Raw genomic sequence first — 13,488 nt, 5'->3', positions numbered from 1 at the left:
TGCCTTGGAAAGTTGATGTGATTACCAAGCCCTGCTGCGGACCTGATAAAGGAGTCTCTTCGTCTGGGTCCGAGTAGTAGTCGAGGTCCTCGATTGTATCCGTATCGGATTGTAGTTTAGACAGGGCAACCTGATAACTGGTGGTCGTGTTGCGGAGTCCGAATGGGAATCGACTTGGGTGATAGTCCGACTCGCACGACGGCTTATGTGTCGGCTCGTGAAAGTCAACACAACTGGTGGAAGAAGTCGAGTTGAACTCGGACTCTTCCTCCCAGCCCCTGACTAAGTTAGAAGTTGAAATTTCTCCAAAATTCTCGACGAAATCCTCCAGAGCTTTGTTCTGGAGCTTTAGGTCTGCTGCTTCTTCTCCGAGGTCGGTACAATATGGTGGTGGAAATTTCTAGCACTGTCTGCAAGATAAACCCAGGAGCTGAAGACGAACGTCACGCCTGCTTCAAACACGACGATTGGCTTGATGATGACTTGTGCCATCTAGTTCGCCAGTGGATTCTCGGCGAGACCCCCTACCTAGCGCGCCAGCTCTCAGTGTTTAAACCCGACAACCTACCGGGGGGTACCCGAGGTAGTGTTTTGGTTAGTGGGGCTCATCAAGATCAGGAACTCGAAGGTAAACGCACAGGAATTAGACAGGTTCAGACCGCTGAATAGCATAATACCCTACATCATGTGTGTTGGTTGGATTGAATTGCCTTGGAGGGGGTCCTTGCCTCACTTTATATTGCCGGGGGCAGGGTTACAGATCGGTTGATTATAAGAATACTAGTCGGATACGACTAGAGGAGTTCTACTCTTATTTCTACGAGTATTTTTCCTAATCCTCAACTAGTTTCTTTCTTTCCATGTAGACTACGCCGTCCTACGCTATAGTCTCCATGTCAGATGCATCTTGGTGTCCAGCCCCATATTTAGGACTGTCCAAACCTTTTAGTGGGCCTATAGATATATGTACGACACCGACCCTCCAGCCTCCCCTCCCCCACTCGCGTGGCGGCCCCCGCGGCGGCACGGCACTGGAGGCGCTCGCCCCCGCCACCGCCGCCCAACTTCGGGGAGTGGCCTGGGATCTCCTTCATCATTGCAATGCAGCTCTTCCCCGTTGGCATTGCATGCCTGGCAGCTGCGGCGGCTCGACAAGGCCGAGGTCTCATCCACACCCCTCACATGATAGACCGCTCCATCCCTGTCTCGCCTGCACCAATCGAAGCCCAAGCTCATCCGCTGCTGTAAAGGGATCCGGGGTGCAGTAGCTGCGCCTCCGGGGCCTGGAGGTAGGGCCAGCGGGGGTACGCGGGCGCGGGTGGACGGAGGCGGTGGCCTTCGGTGATAGCTCGAGGGTGGGCAGAGGCGGAGGCTGTGGTCGCACAGCTCGCAGGCAGGCGCTCTAGCGGCGGCGGCGGGTAGGAGAGAGGAGAGAGGGGGAAGGAAAAGGAGAAAGAGGAGAGAGAAGAGGAAAAAGAGCTAACATGTTGGGCCCACAACCATGTGTCAGCCACGTTATCAAAACCACCCATCAAAATCCCCAAATGGCGAAATGTAAACAGTAAAATCACCCATCAAAACCACCAAATGGCGAAATGTAAACGGTTTTGATAGTTGAATGGTCAAAGATTTCTGATTTTGATGTTCAATGGTTGAAACCAAATCCGCACGATAGTTGAGTGGTCAAAATTTGACTTATTCGTAATGTTAATTCTTTAGTTGGAGGTGGCTGTTGGGTTGGTTTACCTATTTCAGAATTTTATTTGTCAAAGTAATCAAACTTGGCGAAAGGCCCTTTAGCCTGAGCCTGGTTCAATTCTGTGTGGGAGCGAATTAAATGGATCTGGAATAAAAAAATATAAAAAAAAGTAGGTCAAGGCTTCCCCTAGTGACTTCGGTATAAAAAAATGTTGTCAAACTTGAGATGTAAGACTAAGACAAATATATACATATCTGTTTCAGGCTTGTTGAAGTTAAACAATTGATTCTTTAGGGCATGCAAAACCGCACAGTTGAATAGTGTCCATTTTGAAATTTTGGTAAAAGCTGCTTCCGAAATTTGACCAGTTTTACATTGAAAAATTGTCATTTTTGTACTACTGGAAGCCTTTATTTTGATATTGGACGGTTTAACATACTCTAGCATCTTCCTTGACATAAAGATAAGTTGAACATGCCATGTACTTTATCTGGTCAGGGAGTTCGAACAGTCATCTACGGATACAATGAAACACAAGCGTCTAGAAGAGCAGCATAGGGCAAGTATTCACAAGTTCTTTCTCCTAACGGAGGCATGTAAGAATAATTCCCAGTTTGCCATCTGCATATAAGTTCATTCTCCCCAGTCCAAGCAAAGCATTTGCCATCTGCATATAAGAATAATTCCCTCACCTATATCTCGCCATCCCAAAGATCCTCCAATGTATTGCATCCGCTCCGTGGGTGAACCGCAAACTCGGCTCTCAGGAGCCTAACCTGCATGTTACAATAGCCGGAACGAATATTAGATGGGCAAAATGAAAGTAGTACATGAAGCATTCGCTCATTGCATTTGTACAAGAAAAGACTGATGCGTTAGATTGCAAATATGCATATTGTTCTGCTACATGAACCATTGCAACAAACATACACAAGAAGCCAATGAAATGCAACTAGCAGAGAAAGGCTGCGTTAGGGCATGCCTGTTTGATTTCAGAGAACTTCGCCATCAAATCTTCAGGAATAGACCAGTCAAATATGTTGATATTCTCCTTAATCCTTGCTTCATTGGTGCTTTTGGGGAGTACACTGTGGCCCATTTGAATTCCCCAGCGTAGAACGACCTGGGCAGGTGTTTTCTGCAACTTCTCAGCAACAGAGACCACAATGGGGTCATTTAGGACGCTTGGGCCATTGACCCCAGGTGATCCAGGTGAACCTAAGGGCGAAAAGGCCTTTGACAACAAAAGTAAGAAATCTGATCAATGACAACTGAAAACAAAATGTAGGCATATTTGGCTATGTTACGTCAATCTTACAGAAAGATGGACACCCTTCGACTGGCAAAGCTTACGGAGCTTGTCTTGCTGCCAAACCGGATGGCACTCAACCTGGTTGACTGCTGGAGGCACACATGCAACGGCAAACAAGTCCTCCAGCTTCTTACATGAAAAATTACTCACACCGATCGCACGAGCTTTGCCAGAGTGGTATAGCTCCTCCATTGCTCCCCATGTAGCAGGGATATCAGTAGGGATAAGATTTTCAGGGCCCATCGTAGTTCCTTTCTTGATACGGAATGGACCATGAATCTGCAAAATAAGATAATTTGAGCAATTAAGCCATGAAACAAATGGCAGACACATGCTTGCAAATTCATTTACTCAGTTTAATTGATGGTATCTTGGAATTCTTCAACCTTCATCATACTCTTATGTGCTGGAGAGCTTGGTCAGATGGAAACATAATCATTTAAATTCAACTAATCTATCTGGAAATAAAATAGCGACTATTTTATGGGAAACATAGTGACTTTCATTTTGATAGCCCTACTGCCAATACTTGTTTTTTGGTATGCAACTAATGGCTACCGTGCCTCATTAGCACAAATTTTAGATAGACGCAGAAGTGAACGAATCCAATTGTTTACTTGGACAATAAATTGAACTTTTAGCACTCAATTAACCACATGAACAGTGATGCGGGCTATTAACTGGATAGACTATCAAGCATAAGAATTACAAGGTACAAGTCCAAGTAGTCAAGCTGCAAATCTTGAAGTGTGGTACCAATTGCTTCTGGCACATCTTCAGGTGCATGATAAGCGGACCTGCAAAGTTCAGATAGTTTATTTGACAGTTTTACTCTGAAATAGTGAAATGTAAGATCCAGAAGCTTCTAATCCACATGTTGTTACAACTGAGCTCCAGAAATGGAGACTAACCACAGCTTAGAGGTGATAAACATATCTTCACGCTTAACCACACCATCCTCAAATAATTTTTTCAAGGCCAAGCCCACCTATGAAAGGGAATAGTTTTAAATTCACTCAGCGAAATTACATAACATGTTTTCAAATTTCAAATGAAATCAAATCAAACGGAAGGGAAACTGTGGAAAGTTTGTCTTCCAACGTTAACTTATTCTTTCACTGTTTCATTGTTGTGCTACCCTTACGCCCCTTTTTGTTATCTTATCACTTTTTACTGATTGTGAAATAAGAGAATGGACTTACTATCGGTATATCTGGATATGATTCTTCTCTTGATATTGTTTTGAAAAAGAAATGAATCGAATTTCCTTAAAAGAAACATTCTACGTGATGTAGAAAAACACAAGCCAAAATTAAAGCTATGATATACTCCTTAGTCCTAATAGGATGCATTGTGTCATATTCATGTGAGTTGAAATGATCATATGATTATGTCATAAACTAAATGAAGTTAATAAATATATTTCCCAGGAGCACCAACCAGTACACCTAATCAGTTAGAATAAAGAAATAGCGGTGTGGACATGGAACAGAAAATTATGTGATGGGAAACTGGGTGCAAGTAATTACTACTTACCTCCTTTTCATTGCTGTATGCTGCAGCGCAATCGATGTGCCGATACCCAGCCTGTGTTGGAAAACGAACAACAACTTTAGAGTGGGATAGAAGAAGATGCAAACAATTTGATGATATATCCAGGACTTAAGAACACTTCTTTTTTTTTGAAAAGTAAAGACTTAACATCAGATTATAATTCTGCCACGTTCTTCTATGTTTGAATAAACATTATGATCCCATGGACCATACAAACACTTCAAGAGCAAGATATTTTGGACTTTGCCGGTGCCTTTGTAGTAGATGTAACTAGTTCGGTTAGCTGAGGTTACTGCATCAATAGAAATTTCCAATTTGAGCATAAGTCTATTATGTCATAGACCTCATTCTACAGAATACAAATTTTACAGGCCCAAGACAAAACAGTCAGATCCTATCCCAGTATCCTGATGAAGAGAACCGGCAATTCAGGCTCAACACATGGAGTCGCCAGCAAGCTTTTGAAAAGCAACAAGAACCAATCAGGACCGATTTTTTTTCCTGTATGAAAGGGAAATCAGGAGGGGATCGGAGCAATCAGAAAAGACCTTGACAGCAGCATAGATGGCGTCGCCGACAGCTTCAGGCTTTATTTGCCATACGCCAAGACCAACCGATGGGATCGTCGCGCCGGTGTTGAGAACGAAGGATTCGGCCATCTTTGCTCGGAGTCTCGGGGAAACCCGAGCAAGATCGGAGAGGAAAGCAGAGAAAGGCTATCAAAGAAGCAGAGCTTCTCCAGCTACTACTTACATATGTGGCAGGCTCACAGCAGCAGGTCACCGCATCACGGATAGTGGAGTGGAGGAACATCTACTTCCGTCCTCTAGTGGGAACTCGAAATCTTTTCTTGCGTCGCTGGCAGTGCGGGCCCACTCGCTTCAGCTTATCAGCCAAGCGAACAGGCAAAACAGGACCGGAATCGTATGATAGGAGCCTGCTTTGCCTGACAAATGATACTGACAGCAAGGCGACGTTGCTAGGGTGGTTGGCCAGAATCCCGGCATCCACTCGTGGGTTCGGCGGCGACGGCGGCGCAGGCAGAGGGTCTGGTCACCTGGGCGAGCCGGAGTCGCTGGAGGCGCGGGCTCGACGCGGATGGCGCAGAGCTCCGCCGAGGAGGAAAGGGGGATGCAGTTCAGTGTGTAAGTGTAACCCCCGTGGCCGAATGGCCCTCAACGGGACCAGACAGCGACCATGAGGCCACCACGCGGTGCGGCAGCGGACCGCGAGAAATCTCGCCGAACGCGCCGCGGTAGCTTCCCGCGAGAAGCCTCCCTCACCGCGAGGCCCTCCATCCTCGGGCGGTGCCAAAACGCGGCTGGCACATGTGGTACGAGATTAATCCAGGTCTTGTTTAGTTTCCAAATTAAGAGTGATAAAGTTTGTATTTTGTCATAAATGTGCAATTGTAACATTTCGTTTGTATTTGTGAATTATTGTTCAAATATTGACTAATTAGGCTCAAAAGAATCATCTCGCAAAGTACAACAAAACTGTGCAATTAGTTTTTAATTTCGTCTATATTTAGTACTCCATGCATATACCGCAAGTTTGATATGACGAGAAATCTTCTTTTTATATAGTGCCAAAGTTGAAAAAGGGCAACCAACCAAAACCAGAAGGTCCCAATCGTTTTCCACCGATACCCTCTGCCCCTCCCGTTCCCCTTCCTCTCGTGCATCGTTTGGAGCCACTCAGTGCCGCCGCCTCCCAGGCTGCCGCCTTCTCCAAACTCAGGTGCCTCCTCCGACCACAGATCCGGCGCCGTCCGAGGATGGAGGCCGTCGTGGTGGACCGGCGTGGCTGCAGGCGGAGCGGCGCAGCGGGCAGCCACGGCGGCCCAGCGGTGCGAGCAGGCAGCAGAGGAGAGCGGCGGCTGGAAGGTCCTGGCGAGCTGCTGTGCATCGGCTCGGGCCTAGATGCGCGTGCTCCCCTTCCGCCCGCCTCCTCCCTGGCCTCGACCCCTGCGCTCCCACCTCCCGCTCCTGGTCCCGCCTGTTGCCTCACGCCGTCACGCGGGAGGAGCTCGACCTCTCCTTTTTCTCTTTGATTTGTGTGCTTGCTTGCTCTGTGTGTGTTCGAGCAAATGGTTCAACGAGTTCTTGCGTACTCTTGCAGATGCATGGAAGACGCTATCAGTGATGTGATTCATTGATGTACCCATCTCTAATGTCCTTTTTTTTTCGAACTGATAGGGATTGATTGAAGTGGCGTAAAACACTACACTGATTGTCTTAGCTAGTAATGCATTACTAATTATTTTATCAAAATTTGTGTTTTACAAACTTCAAAAATATTGTTAAAATCATCTTCTGCTCGTACACATGAATTAAATGCGCTATCATCAGCCACATACATGTCATTTTACACTCAGAACAAATAATCAACTCAAATAATTAGAGTTTCCAAACTCTCAACTTATCCGGCTAGCAGATTCTCAGCATATCTCAGAACTCGAGCAGCTAGGCCAGATCGTAGTATTTCAATTTCTTTTTCAGCTAAAATGTGCACTTGTTCTTAGTAGTTGAAGAGGATTTTTTTATGATGGATTTAGGATCAAGCAAATGTAACCGGGGACATTTGTTTTTTGCACACATGGTGATGCTGTGCTTTCACTCAAGAGTGCAAACCAAACTACCACTTTAGGTTCAAATTTCACCATCCCACAGATCCTCCAGCGTCTTGTAACCATTCACCGGGTTCACTCCAAACTCCGCTCTGAGCAGCTTAACCTGAAAGACGCGTAGCCACGGAAACAAATCAATATGGTGCGACACGCCACATGGTTATTGTAAATACACATCGAAACAGCAAGATCCGACAAGATCGAACAAGCAAGAACATCAAGCGCAAGGATGCAGAGAAAACTGCACTGTTGAGAACATGCCTGTTCGATTTGAGAAAACTCGGCCATCACATCTTCAGGAATGGACCAGCCAAAGATGTCGAGGTTCTCCTTGATCCTTGCTTCGTCAGTGCTCTTCGGGAGCACGCTCTGACCCATCTGAAGGACCCAGCGCAGTGCCACCTGTGCAGGGGTCCTCTGCAGCCTGCCGGCAACGGATGTCACGACAGGGTGGCCGAGAACGGTGGGCGCATCGACGCTGGCTGCCGTCGGCGAACCCAGCGGCGAGTACGCCTGCCGCAACGTTCAAGTTTCAGCAACAAAGGATGTGCGAGAACGCGACCGCGAACCAAGACGACGGAACAAACGGCAGTATGGCAGCGCGTGGCGATGCTTTACCGAGACGTGGACGCCGGCGGAGCGGCACAGCTCACGGAGCCCGGCCTGCCGCCAGCCCGGGTGGCACTCGACCTGGTTGACGGCCGGGGGCACGCGCGCGGCGGCGAGCAGGGCCTCCAGCTTCCTGCAGGAGAAGTTGCTGACGCCGACGGCGCGCGCCCTGCCGGCCTCGTGCAGTGTCTCCATCGCCGCCCACGTCGCGGGGATGTCGCACGGCTATAGATATAGATAGCCAAACGGGCGGCCCGGCCCAGCCCGGCCTAGCACGGGCACGAATAGGCCCAGCCTGTTTAGGCCCGCACAACTGCTGTGCCAGGCCGGGCCGGCCCGCGTGCCGAAGAAGCGGCTCAGGTCCGGCCTGCTGCCTTCTTATGCAGGCCGTGCCGGCCCGCTGGCCCGGCGGGCCTTAACAGCCTCACCGTGCCCGTGCCAGCCCGTGACACGTTTTATTAAAAACCCCTCAACATAATCAAATTCATCACACTAAGACATTTTCACAGTTTCAAAGCCAAATTCAAAACTTAGTTTCAACTATTCACAGATTCACAGGTTCAACATATTCACAAAGATTCACACAGATTCACGATCACAATAACACAAACAAATTTGAATATTATTTTGAGATGTTTGTATTGCTGCCTCATTAAAAACCTTTGTAGGTAAAAACTCACACCTCGTGAGAAAACCCTACAAAGGAAAAAAGAGTACAGCCAGCTCAGCACAGTTCATTGTTCAGACACAATCACACAAGTTCACAACTCAACTGACAACTCACAAGTCACAAGACCTACACAAACACAACAGCATGAGACTTCTGAGTTCTAACTTGCTCCTGAACACTGACAGAGCACCAACAGGGCAGCAGGCATCTAGCTTCTGCAAAAAATGATAGGAGGATCAGAGATCTTCAAGTAACAACTAACAAGTATGCTGCAGGAGAAGTAAATGAGATTAGAAATCTTACTCATCAAGATACAAATTCTCAAATGACTCTTCAAGTTCGGTATCGTCGACGGTATGCTGCAGTCTTGAATCTCCTTGCTCCCAATCCTTGATCAAAGCCAAGATCTCCACCATCTCAGGGGTCAGACGATGTCGCCGCTCCTCAATGATCCTGCCAGTGGTACTAAATGCAGATTCTGAAGATATAGTAGAGACAGGCACAGTCGTAACATCCCTAGCTAAGATAGATAGAACAGGATATGATAACTTATGCTCATGCCACTAGGTCAATATGTTGAAGTCATCATCATATTGGTTGATAGTGTCACTGTCTAGGTAGGCAGACAGTTCAGAAGCAGCAGTAAGAGAGGCACCTGTTTGAGCAGCTTGCAACAAAGCACTAGCAGATTGTCTCCTAGACAGGGAGGAGGAAACAGAAGTAGAACCCAGGCCAGCACCAAGGCTAGCAGCAGAATAAGTAGATGAAGCACCCTGGGAACCAAAGATCTTACTCCAAGTAGTCTTCTTCTTACCTGCAGGGCCTGGCTGAGTGGCCCTCTGCATCCTCACAGAACCATACTTAGCTTCATATTTGCCAAAGATTGTAGACAATTCAGCTCTTACATCAGTTAAGTAACTAGAATAATCCTTACCAGTTAGCTGAGACATCAGCTGAAGCACATTGCTAAAACCAGTAATCTTAGCTCTAGGATCCAATATAAAAGCAAAGGCATAAAACATAGGTATATCAGACCACTAATCTAAGAACTTAGACTTCATGGGTGCAACAACATGTTTCGGATCAGCATCATTAGCATAGAAATTAAGGTGCCCAGCTATCTCAAGAATATGATGCAAGATTAATGGAGCAGTAGGATAATAAACACCAGACAGAATAACAGTAGAATCATAGAATTGTTCAAGAAATATCATAATCTTTTCAGCAATATACCAGTGTAATTTTGTCAGAATTGTTTGACCTTCAACTAAACCATATTGAGTGGTTATGAACTGATGGAATGTGGTCTTATGGGGCAATAGATGCTTTAACATGAGATAAGTTGAATTCCATCTAATATCCATGTCCAAAGCAAACTTACGAGGGAGGACACCTACAACAATGCAATATGACTTGTATGCCGCAATACGTTGGTTAGAACAATTTAGGAATGAAATTGCAGTTCTAAATGAACTAAGCATAGGCTTGAAAACATCAAGGCCAGCCTTAACAATAAGATTAATAATGTGACAAGTACAACGCTGATGAAAAAATAGTTTACCCATGTAACCAGTCAGTGAAGGATGAAGCTTACCAATGGCGGCAGTGTTTGCCGATGCATTATCCAGTGTTATAGAAAATATCTTATCATTTAAACCATAATCAGTAGCAACAAATGTAATGCGCTCAACAATATTATCAGCATTATGAGAAACATCAATTAAACGAAGGCCTAAGATCCTCTTCTCTAGTTGCCAATCAGCATTCACATAATGAGCAACCACATTAAGGTAATCTTCCTTAGCATTACCAGACCATATGTCAGATGTAAGAGCAACAGAGGAAACAGATTGCAAAGAAGCCACAAGTTTAGTACGACACTCATCAAAATACGTAACAAAATCTCTGGTGATGGTTTGCCTAGACACACAACTAAATCTAGGATTATGAGCAATATTAATATACTCCTCAAACGCATCAGACTCACCAAAGCATAAAGGAAGGTCTAGTCTAGCAATCAACCGCACAACTGGATACGAGCAACATCAGGATTGTACTCCCACATATGGAGAGAGCCATTAGGATTGTACTTGAGTTGGGACTGAGCCATACGTGAAGCACCTAGCAAGACGGGGCACTTTGGAAGGTGCCTATGCAAGTGTCCAGTACCACTAGCAGACTTACCAGAATAAACTTTCTTGCAATGTAGGCACTTAGCACCAGTTCTTACCCTCTTGTTATTCCTTGCCTCGTACAGTGGCTCAAAGTCGTCCCACACCTTAGAGGTGCAAGAACAAGTCCTCTTGCTGCCCGTACTTTCCGAGCCCGGACCAGCACTAGAGCCAAGAGCCAGCAGCAGCAGGTGGTGGAGAATCTCCACTACCTGGCTGAGCATCGGGGACGGCACCACCGAGCAGCGCCCACCGATCCGTCTCCAAATCAGAATCATCATCTCCGGTCTCCGCCTTCAACCGCAACTCATCATTGAGGCAGGTTGGATAGTCGTCGTCCATCCTAAGACCTCAAATGAAGAGCACACCCGGAACAGGGAACACACCCTCGAGCACTCCACCATTGACATTGTCGCCTCGACGGCTCCGTTCCTCAACGACGCGCGGCCCCTTTAGGAGACCTACAAGAGGAGAAAAGTGAGGGAGGCGGATCTGCGAGGGGTCGAAAGAAGAAGAGGAACAAGAGGAGGTTGTTTACCTGCGCAGCCGGAGCCTGGAGCCGGAGAAGATGAAACGCAACGGTGGGGAACTAGGGAGTGAGGCGGATCTGCGAGGGTCGGGGGGAGGAGGTGAGGAATCGAGGGAGGCGGAGGGTCGGAGGGGCTAGGGGAGAAGCGGGGTTACGGGGAGGGAGGTGGATGGGTGACCGGCGAGCTGGCGGCGGGCGAGGACGCCGGATCTGAAAGGGGAGGAGCAATTACAGGGGTAGGGAGGCGGAGCCGCGGAGGGGCCACCGGCAAGCCGGCGGCGGGCGAGGACGCCGGATCTGAGAGTGGAGGAGTAGTTACAGGGGTAGGGAGGTGGAGGGGCCACCAGCAAGCCGGTGGTGGGCGAGGACGCCGGATCTGAGAGTGGAGGAGCAGTTACGGGGGGAGGGAGGTGGAGGGGCCACCGGCAAGCGGCGGTGGGCGAGGATGCCGGATCTGAGAGTGGAGGAGCAGTTACGGGGGAAGGGAGGTGGAGGGGCCACCGGCGAGCCGGCGGTGGGCAAGGACGGCGGAGGATCTAGGGGAGGAGGAGAGGAGCCGGGAGGGAGCGGGGGGAGCGCTGGAGAGGGCGAGAGGCGGCTCGATGCGGGAGCGGAGCGGGCGCGGGGTAGGGTTTCGGCCGGGGGCGATCGGGCGCTGGCGTTTTATATAGCATTGGCCGGGCCGAGGCAGGCCTAAACAGGCCGTGCCGACTGTTGCTGGCCCACGGGCCAAATGGGCCAGGCCGTGCTGGGCCAGCCCACGGGCTGAGGCAGCGGCCCAGGCCCAGCCTGCAAGGCCGCCGTGCCTGTATCAGGCCAAAATGTTGTGCCGTGGGCTGGCCCACGGGCCGCGGGCCAAATGGAAATCTATACGCACGGGAGGGAGTTCTCGGGGCTCGGCGCGGATCCTTTCCTGAGACGGATCTGGCCATGGATCTGCGAAGTGTGGGAGGTCATCATCAAGAACAGAATCAGGTGGCACGTTGTAGACTTCCAGAGCATCGATCAGTTCATAGTGTGCTCAGGTAATTAGCGTATGAGTTAATGGAACAGTACTCTACAAAGCATCACGGGGCAAGCAATTCTTGAGTAACTTACAAGGTATAGATCTAGGTACTCCAGTTGCAGGTCATCAAGAGTAATTTGGATTGCCTCTGGCACATACTGAGGTGCATTGTTACTGTACCTGAAGAAAAATTCAGAATGTTCCAAACAACCAACCAGTGATAACAAAAAAAGTTCAGGCTACGTTATGTTCTCGTCCGATCCACACAGGACTGCAACAAAGGTTGGGAATGGATGGTAAAGCCTAACTACAGCTTGGATGTGATGAACAGATCTTCACGCTTAACGACTCCATCGTGAAACAACTTCTTCAGAGCCAATCCGACCTGGAAACGGAGACATTAGAGAATTGAAGGCCTACCTTTTCAATGTACTCAGCATCCATCTGCTTACCTCTTTCTCATTGCCGTAGGATGGAGCGCAGTCGATATGCCGATAACCAGCCTGCACCAAACAATCCCGTGAAGTTTTACGCTGCCGTTCTTGCAACGCTAGGGCAAATTAAAAGAAGCGGTAACGAATAGACCTTAACAGCAGCGCAGATGGTGTCGCCGACGAGCCCTGGCTCGGCGTGCCATCTGCCATGTGCCGAGGCCGACCGACGGGATCAACGCGCTGGTGTTGAGGAGGACGGATGCAGTCATGGCTACGATCCCCAAGTAGGAAACCGTGCGAGGTTGAAGATAATGGCCAAGAAGACGGGGAGAAAGATCGCGGTTAGGCTAGGCAGAGGATCGCTCAGTCAGTACTCGTGCAATGTGAGCAGAACGGACAGTGTCTGTTAACCTATTATGCATGGCCGCGTCGAAGCATGTATGCCACGCGACGCTCCAGGCCTGAAGCTTGGATGGATTTGAAGATGCCTTTAGCAAAAGTTTAAAACACTCACATAGCGATAACGAGTGTGAACAGTAAATTAAGAAAACTAGGAAGAGGTTGCAGATGCTCGATCGAGTTGGACGCTGTATGTGCCCGCCCAGCTAGATCTTTGTTTTTGAAGGTAAACAAGAGGGGTGGAGCCCCTACTGTGATTTATTAGAAAGAAGTGACAAACAGGTTACAAAGTCAAAAAAGAAGAAGCATGGAAAAGAAAAAGACAGACGTTGTCCAGCCGAGTTAGCTGGAATTAAAAGTTACACAGCTTGAAGCCAATGAAGCATAGAATTTTTGTTGGTTTCCTTCACTCGAAGAAGGGCAACCGTCTTGAATTCCTCTTTGAAGAATCTGCAGCATGAGCTCACTGAGGGATC

The 13,488-nt window shown here is 48.1% G+C and overlaps 1 protein-coding gene and 1 pseudogene across 2 annotated transcripts; both read right to left on the bottom strand.

Annotated features, from left to right (window-relative positions):
- Positions 1 to 2,120: 2,120 nt before the first annotated feature.
- Positions 2,121 to 5,541, bottom strand: LOC101762138 (aldo-keto reductase family 4 member C10). Of its 2 annotated transcripts, XM_022825031.1 has the most exons (8): positions 5,114 to 5,537; positions 4,713 to 5,023; positions 4,548 to 4,598; positions 3,923 to 3,999; positions 3,721 to 3,808; positions 3,018 to 3,290; positions 2,682 to 2,933; positions 2,121 to 2,475 (listed from the first exon to the last, which is right to left on the bottom strand). In XM_022825031.1, the coding sequence occupies exons 2-8, from the start codon at positions 4,713 to 4,715 to the stop codon at positions 2,392 to 2,394; spliced, it is 828 nt and encodes a 275-aa protein (XP_022680766.1). In that variant the 5' UTR covers positions 4,716 to 5,023; positions 5,114 to 5,537; the 3' UTR covers positions 2,121 to 2,391. The 2 variants fall into 2 exon arrangements, with proteins under 2 accessions (XP_022680766.1, XP_004961878.1); XM_004961821.4 differs by lacking the exon at positions 4,713 to 5,023 and having other exon boundaries at positions 5,114 to 5,541.
- A 566-nt stretch (positions 5,542 to 6,107) lies between these two features.
- On the bottom strand, positions 6,108 to 12,882 carry LOC101761332 (annotated as a pseudogene).
- Positions 12,883 to 13,488: the final 606 nt, after the last annotated feature.

Source organism: Setaria italica, chromosome III (genome assembly GCF_000263155.2).
Source record: "Setaria italica strain Yugu1 chromosome III, Setaria_italica_v2.0, whole genome shotgun sequence".
Lineage (NCBI taxonomy): Eukaryota > Viridiplantae > Streptophyta > Magnoliopsida > Poales > Poaceae > Setaria > Setaria italica.
This window is presented reverse-complemented; position numbering and strand designations above follow the sequence as displayed.

What these genes read in the sequence shown, in the direction of transcription:
- LOC101762138 (XM_004961821.4), bottom strand. Translation starts at nt 5,224, where the DNA reads ATGGCCGAATCCTTCGTTCTCAACACCGGCGCGACGATCCCATCGGTT. An exon ending in CCATCTATGCTGCTGTCAAG is followed by an intron (nt 4,599 to 5,113) that starts GTCTTTTCTGAT and finishes TTTCCAACACAG; the next exon opens with GCTGGGTATCGGCACATCGA. An exon ending in CATACAGCAATGAAAAGGAG is followed by an intron (nt 4,000 to 4,547) that starts GTAAGTAGTAAT and finishes TCCCTTTCATAG; the next exon opens with GTGGGCTTGGCCTTGAAAAA.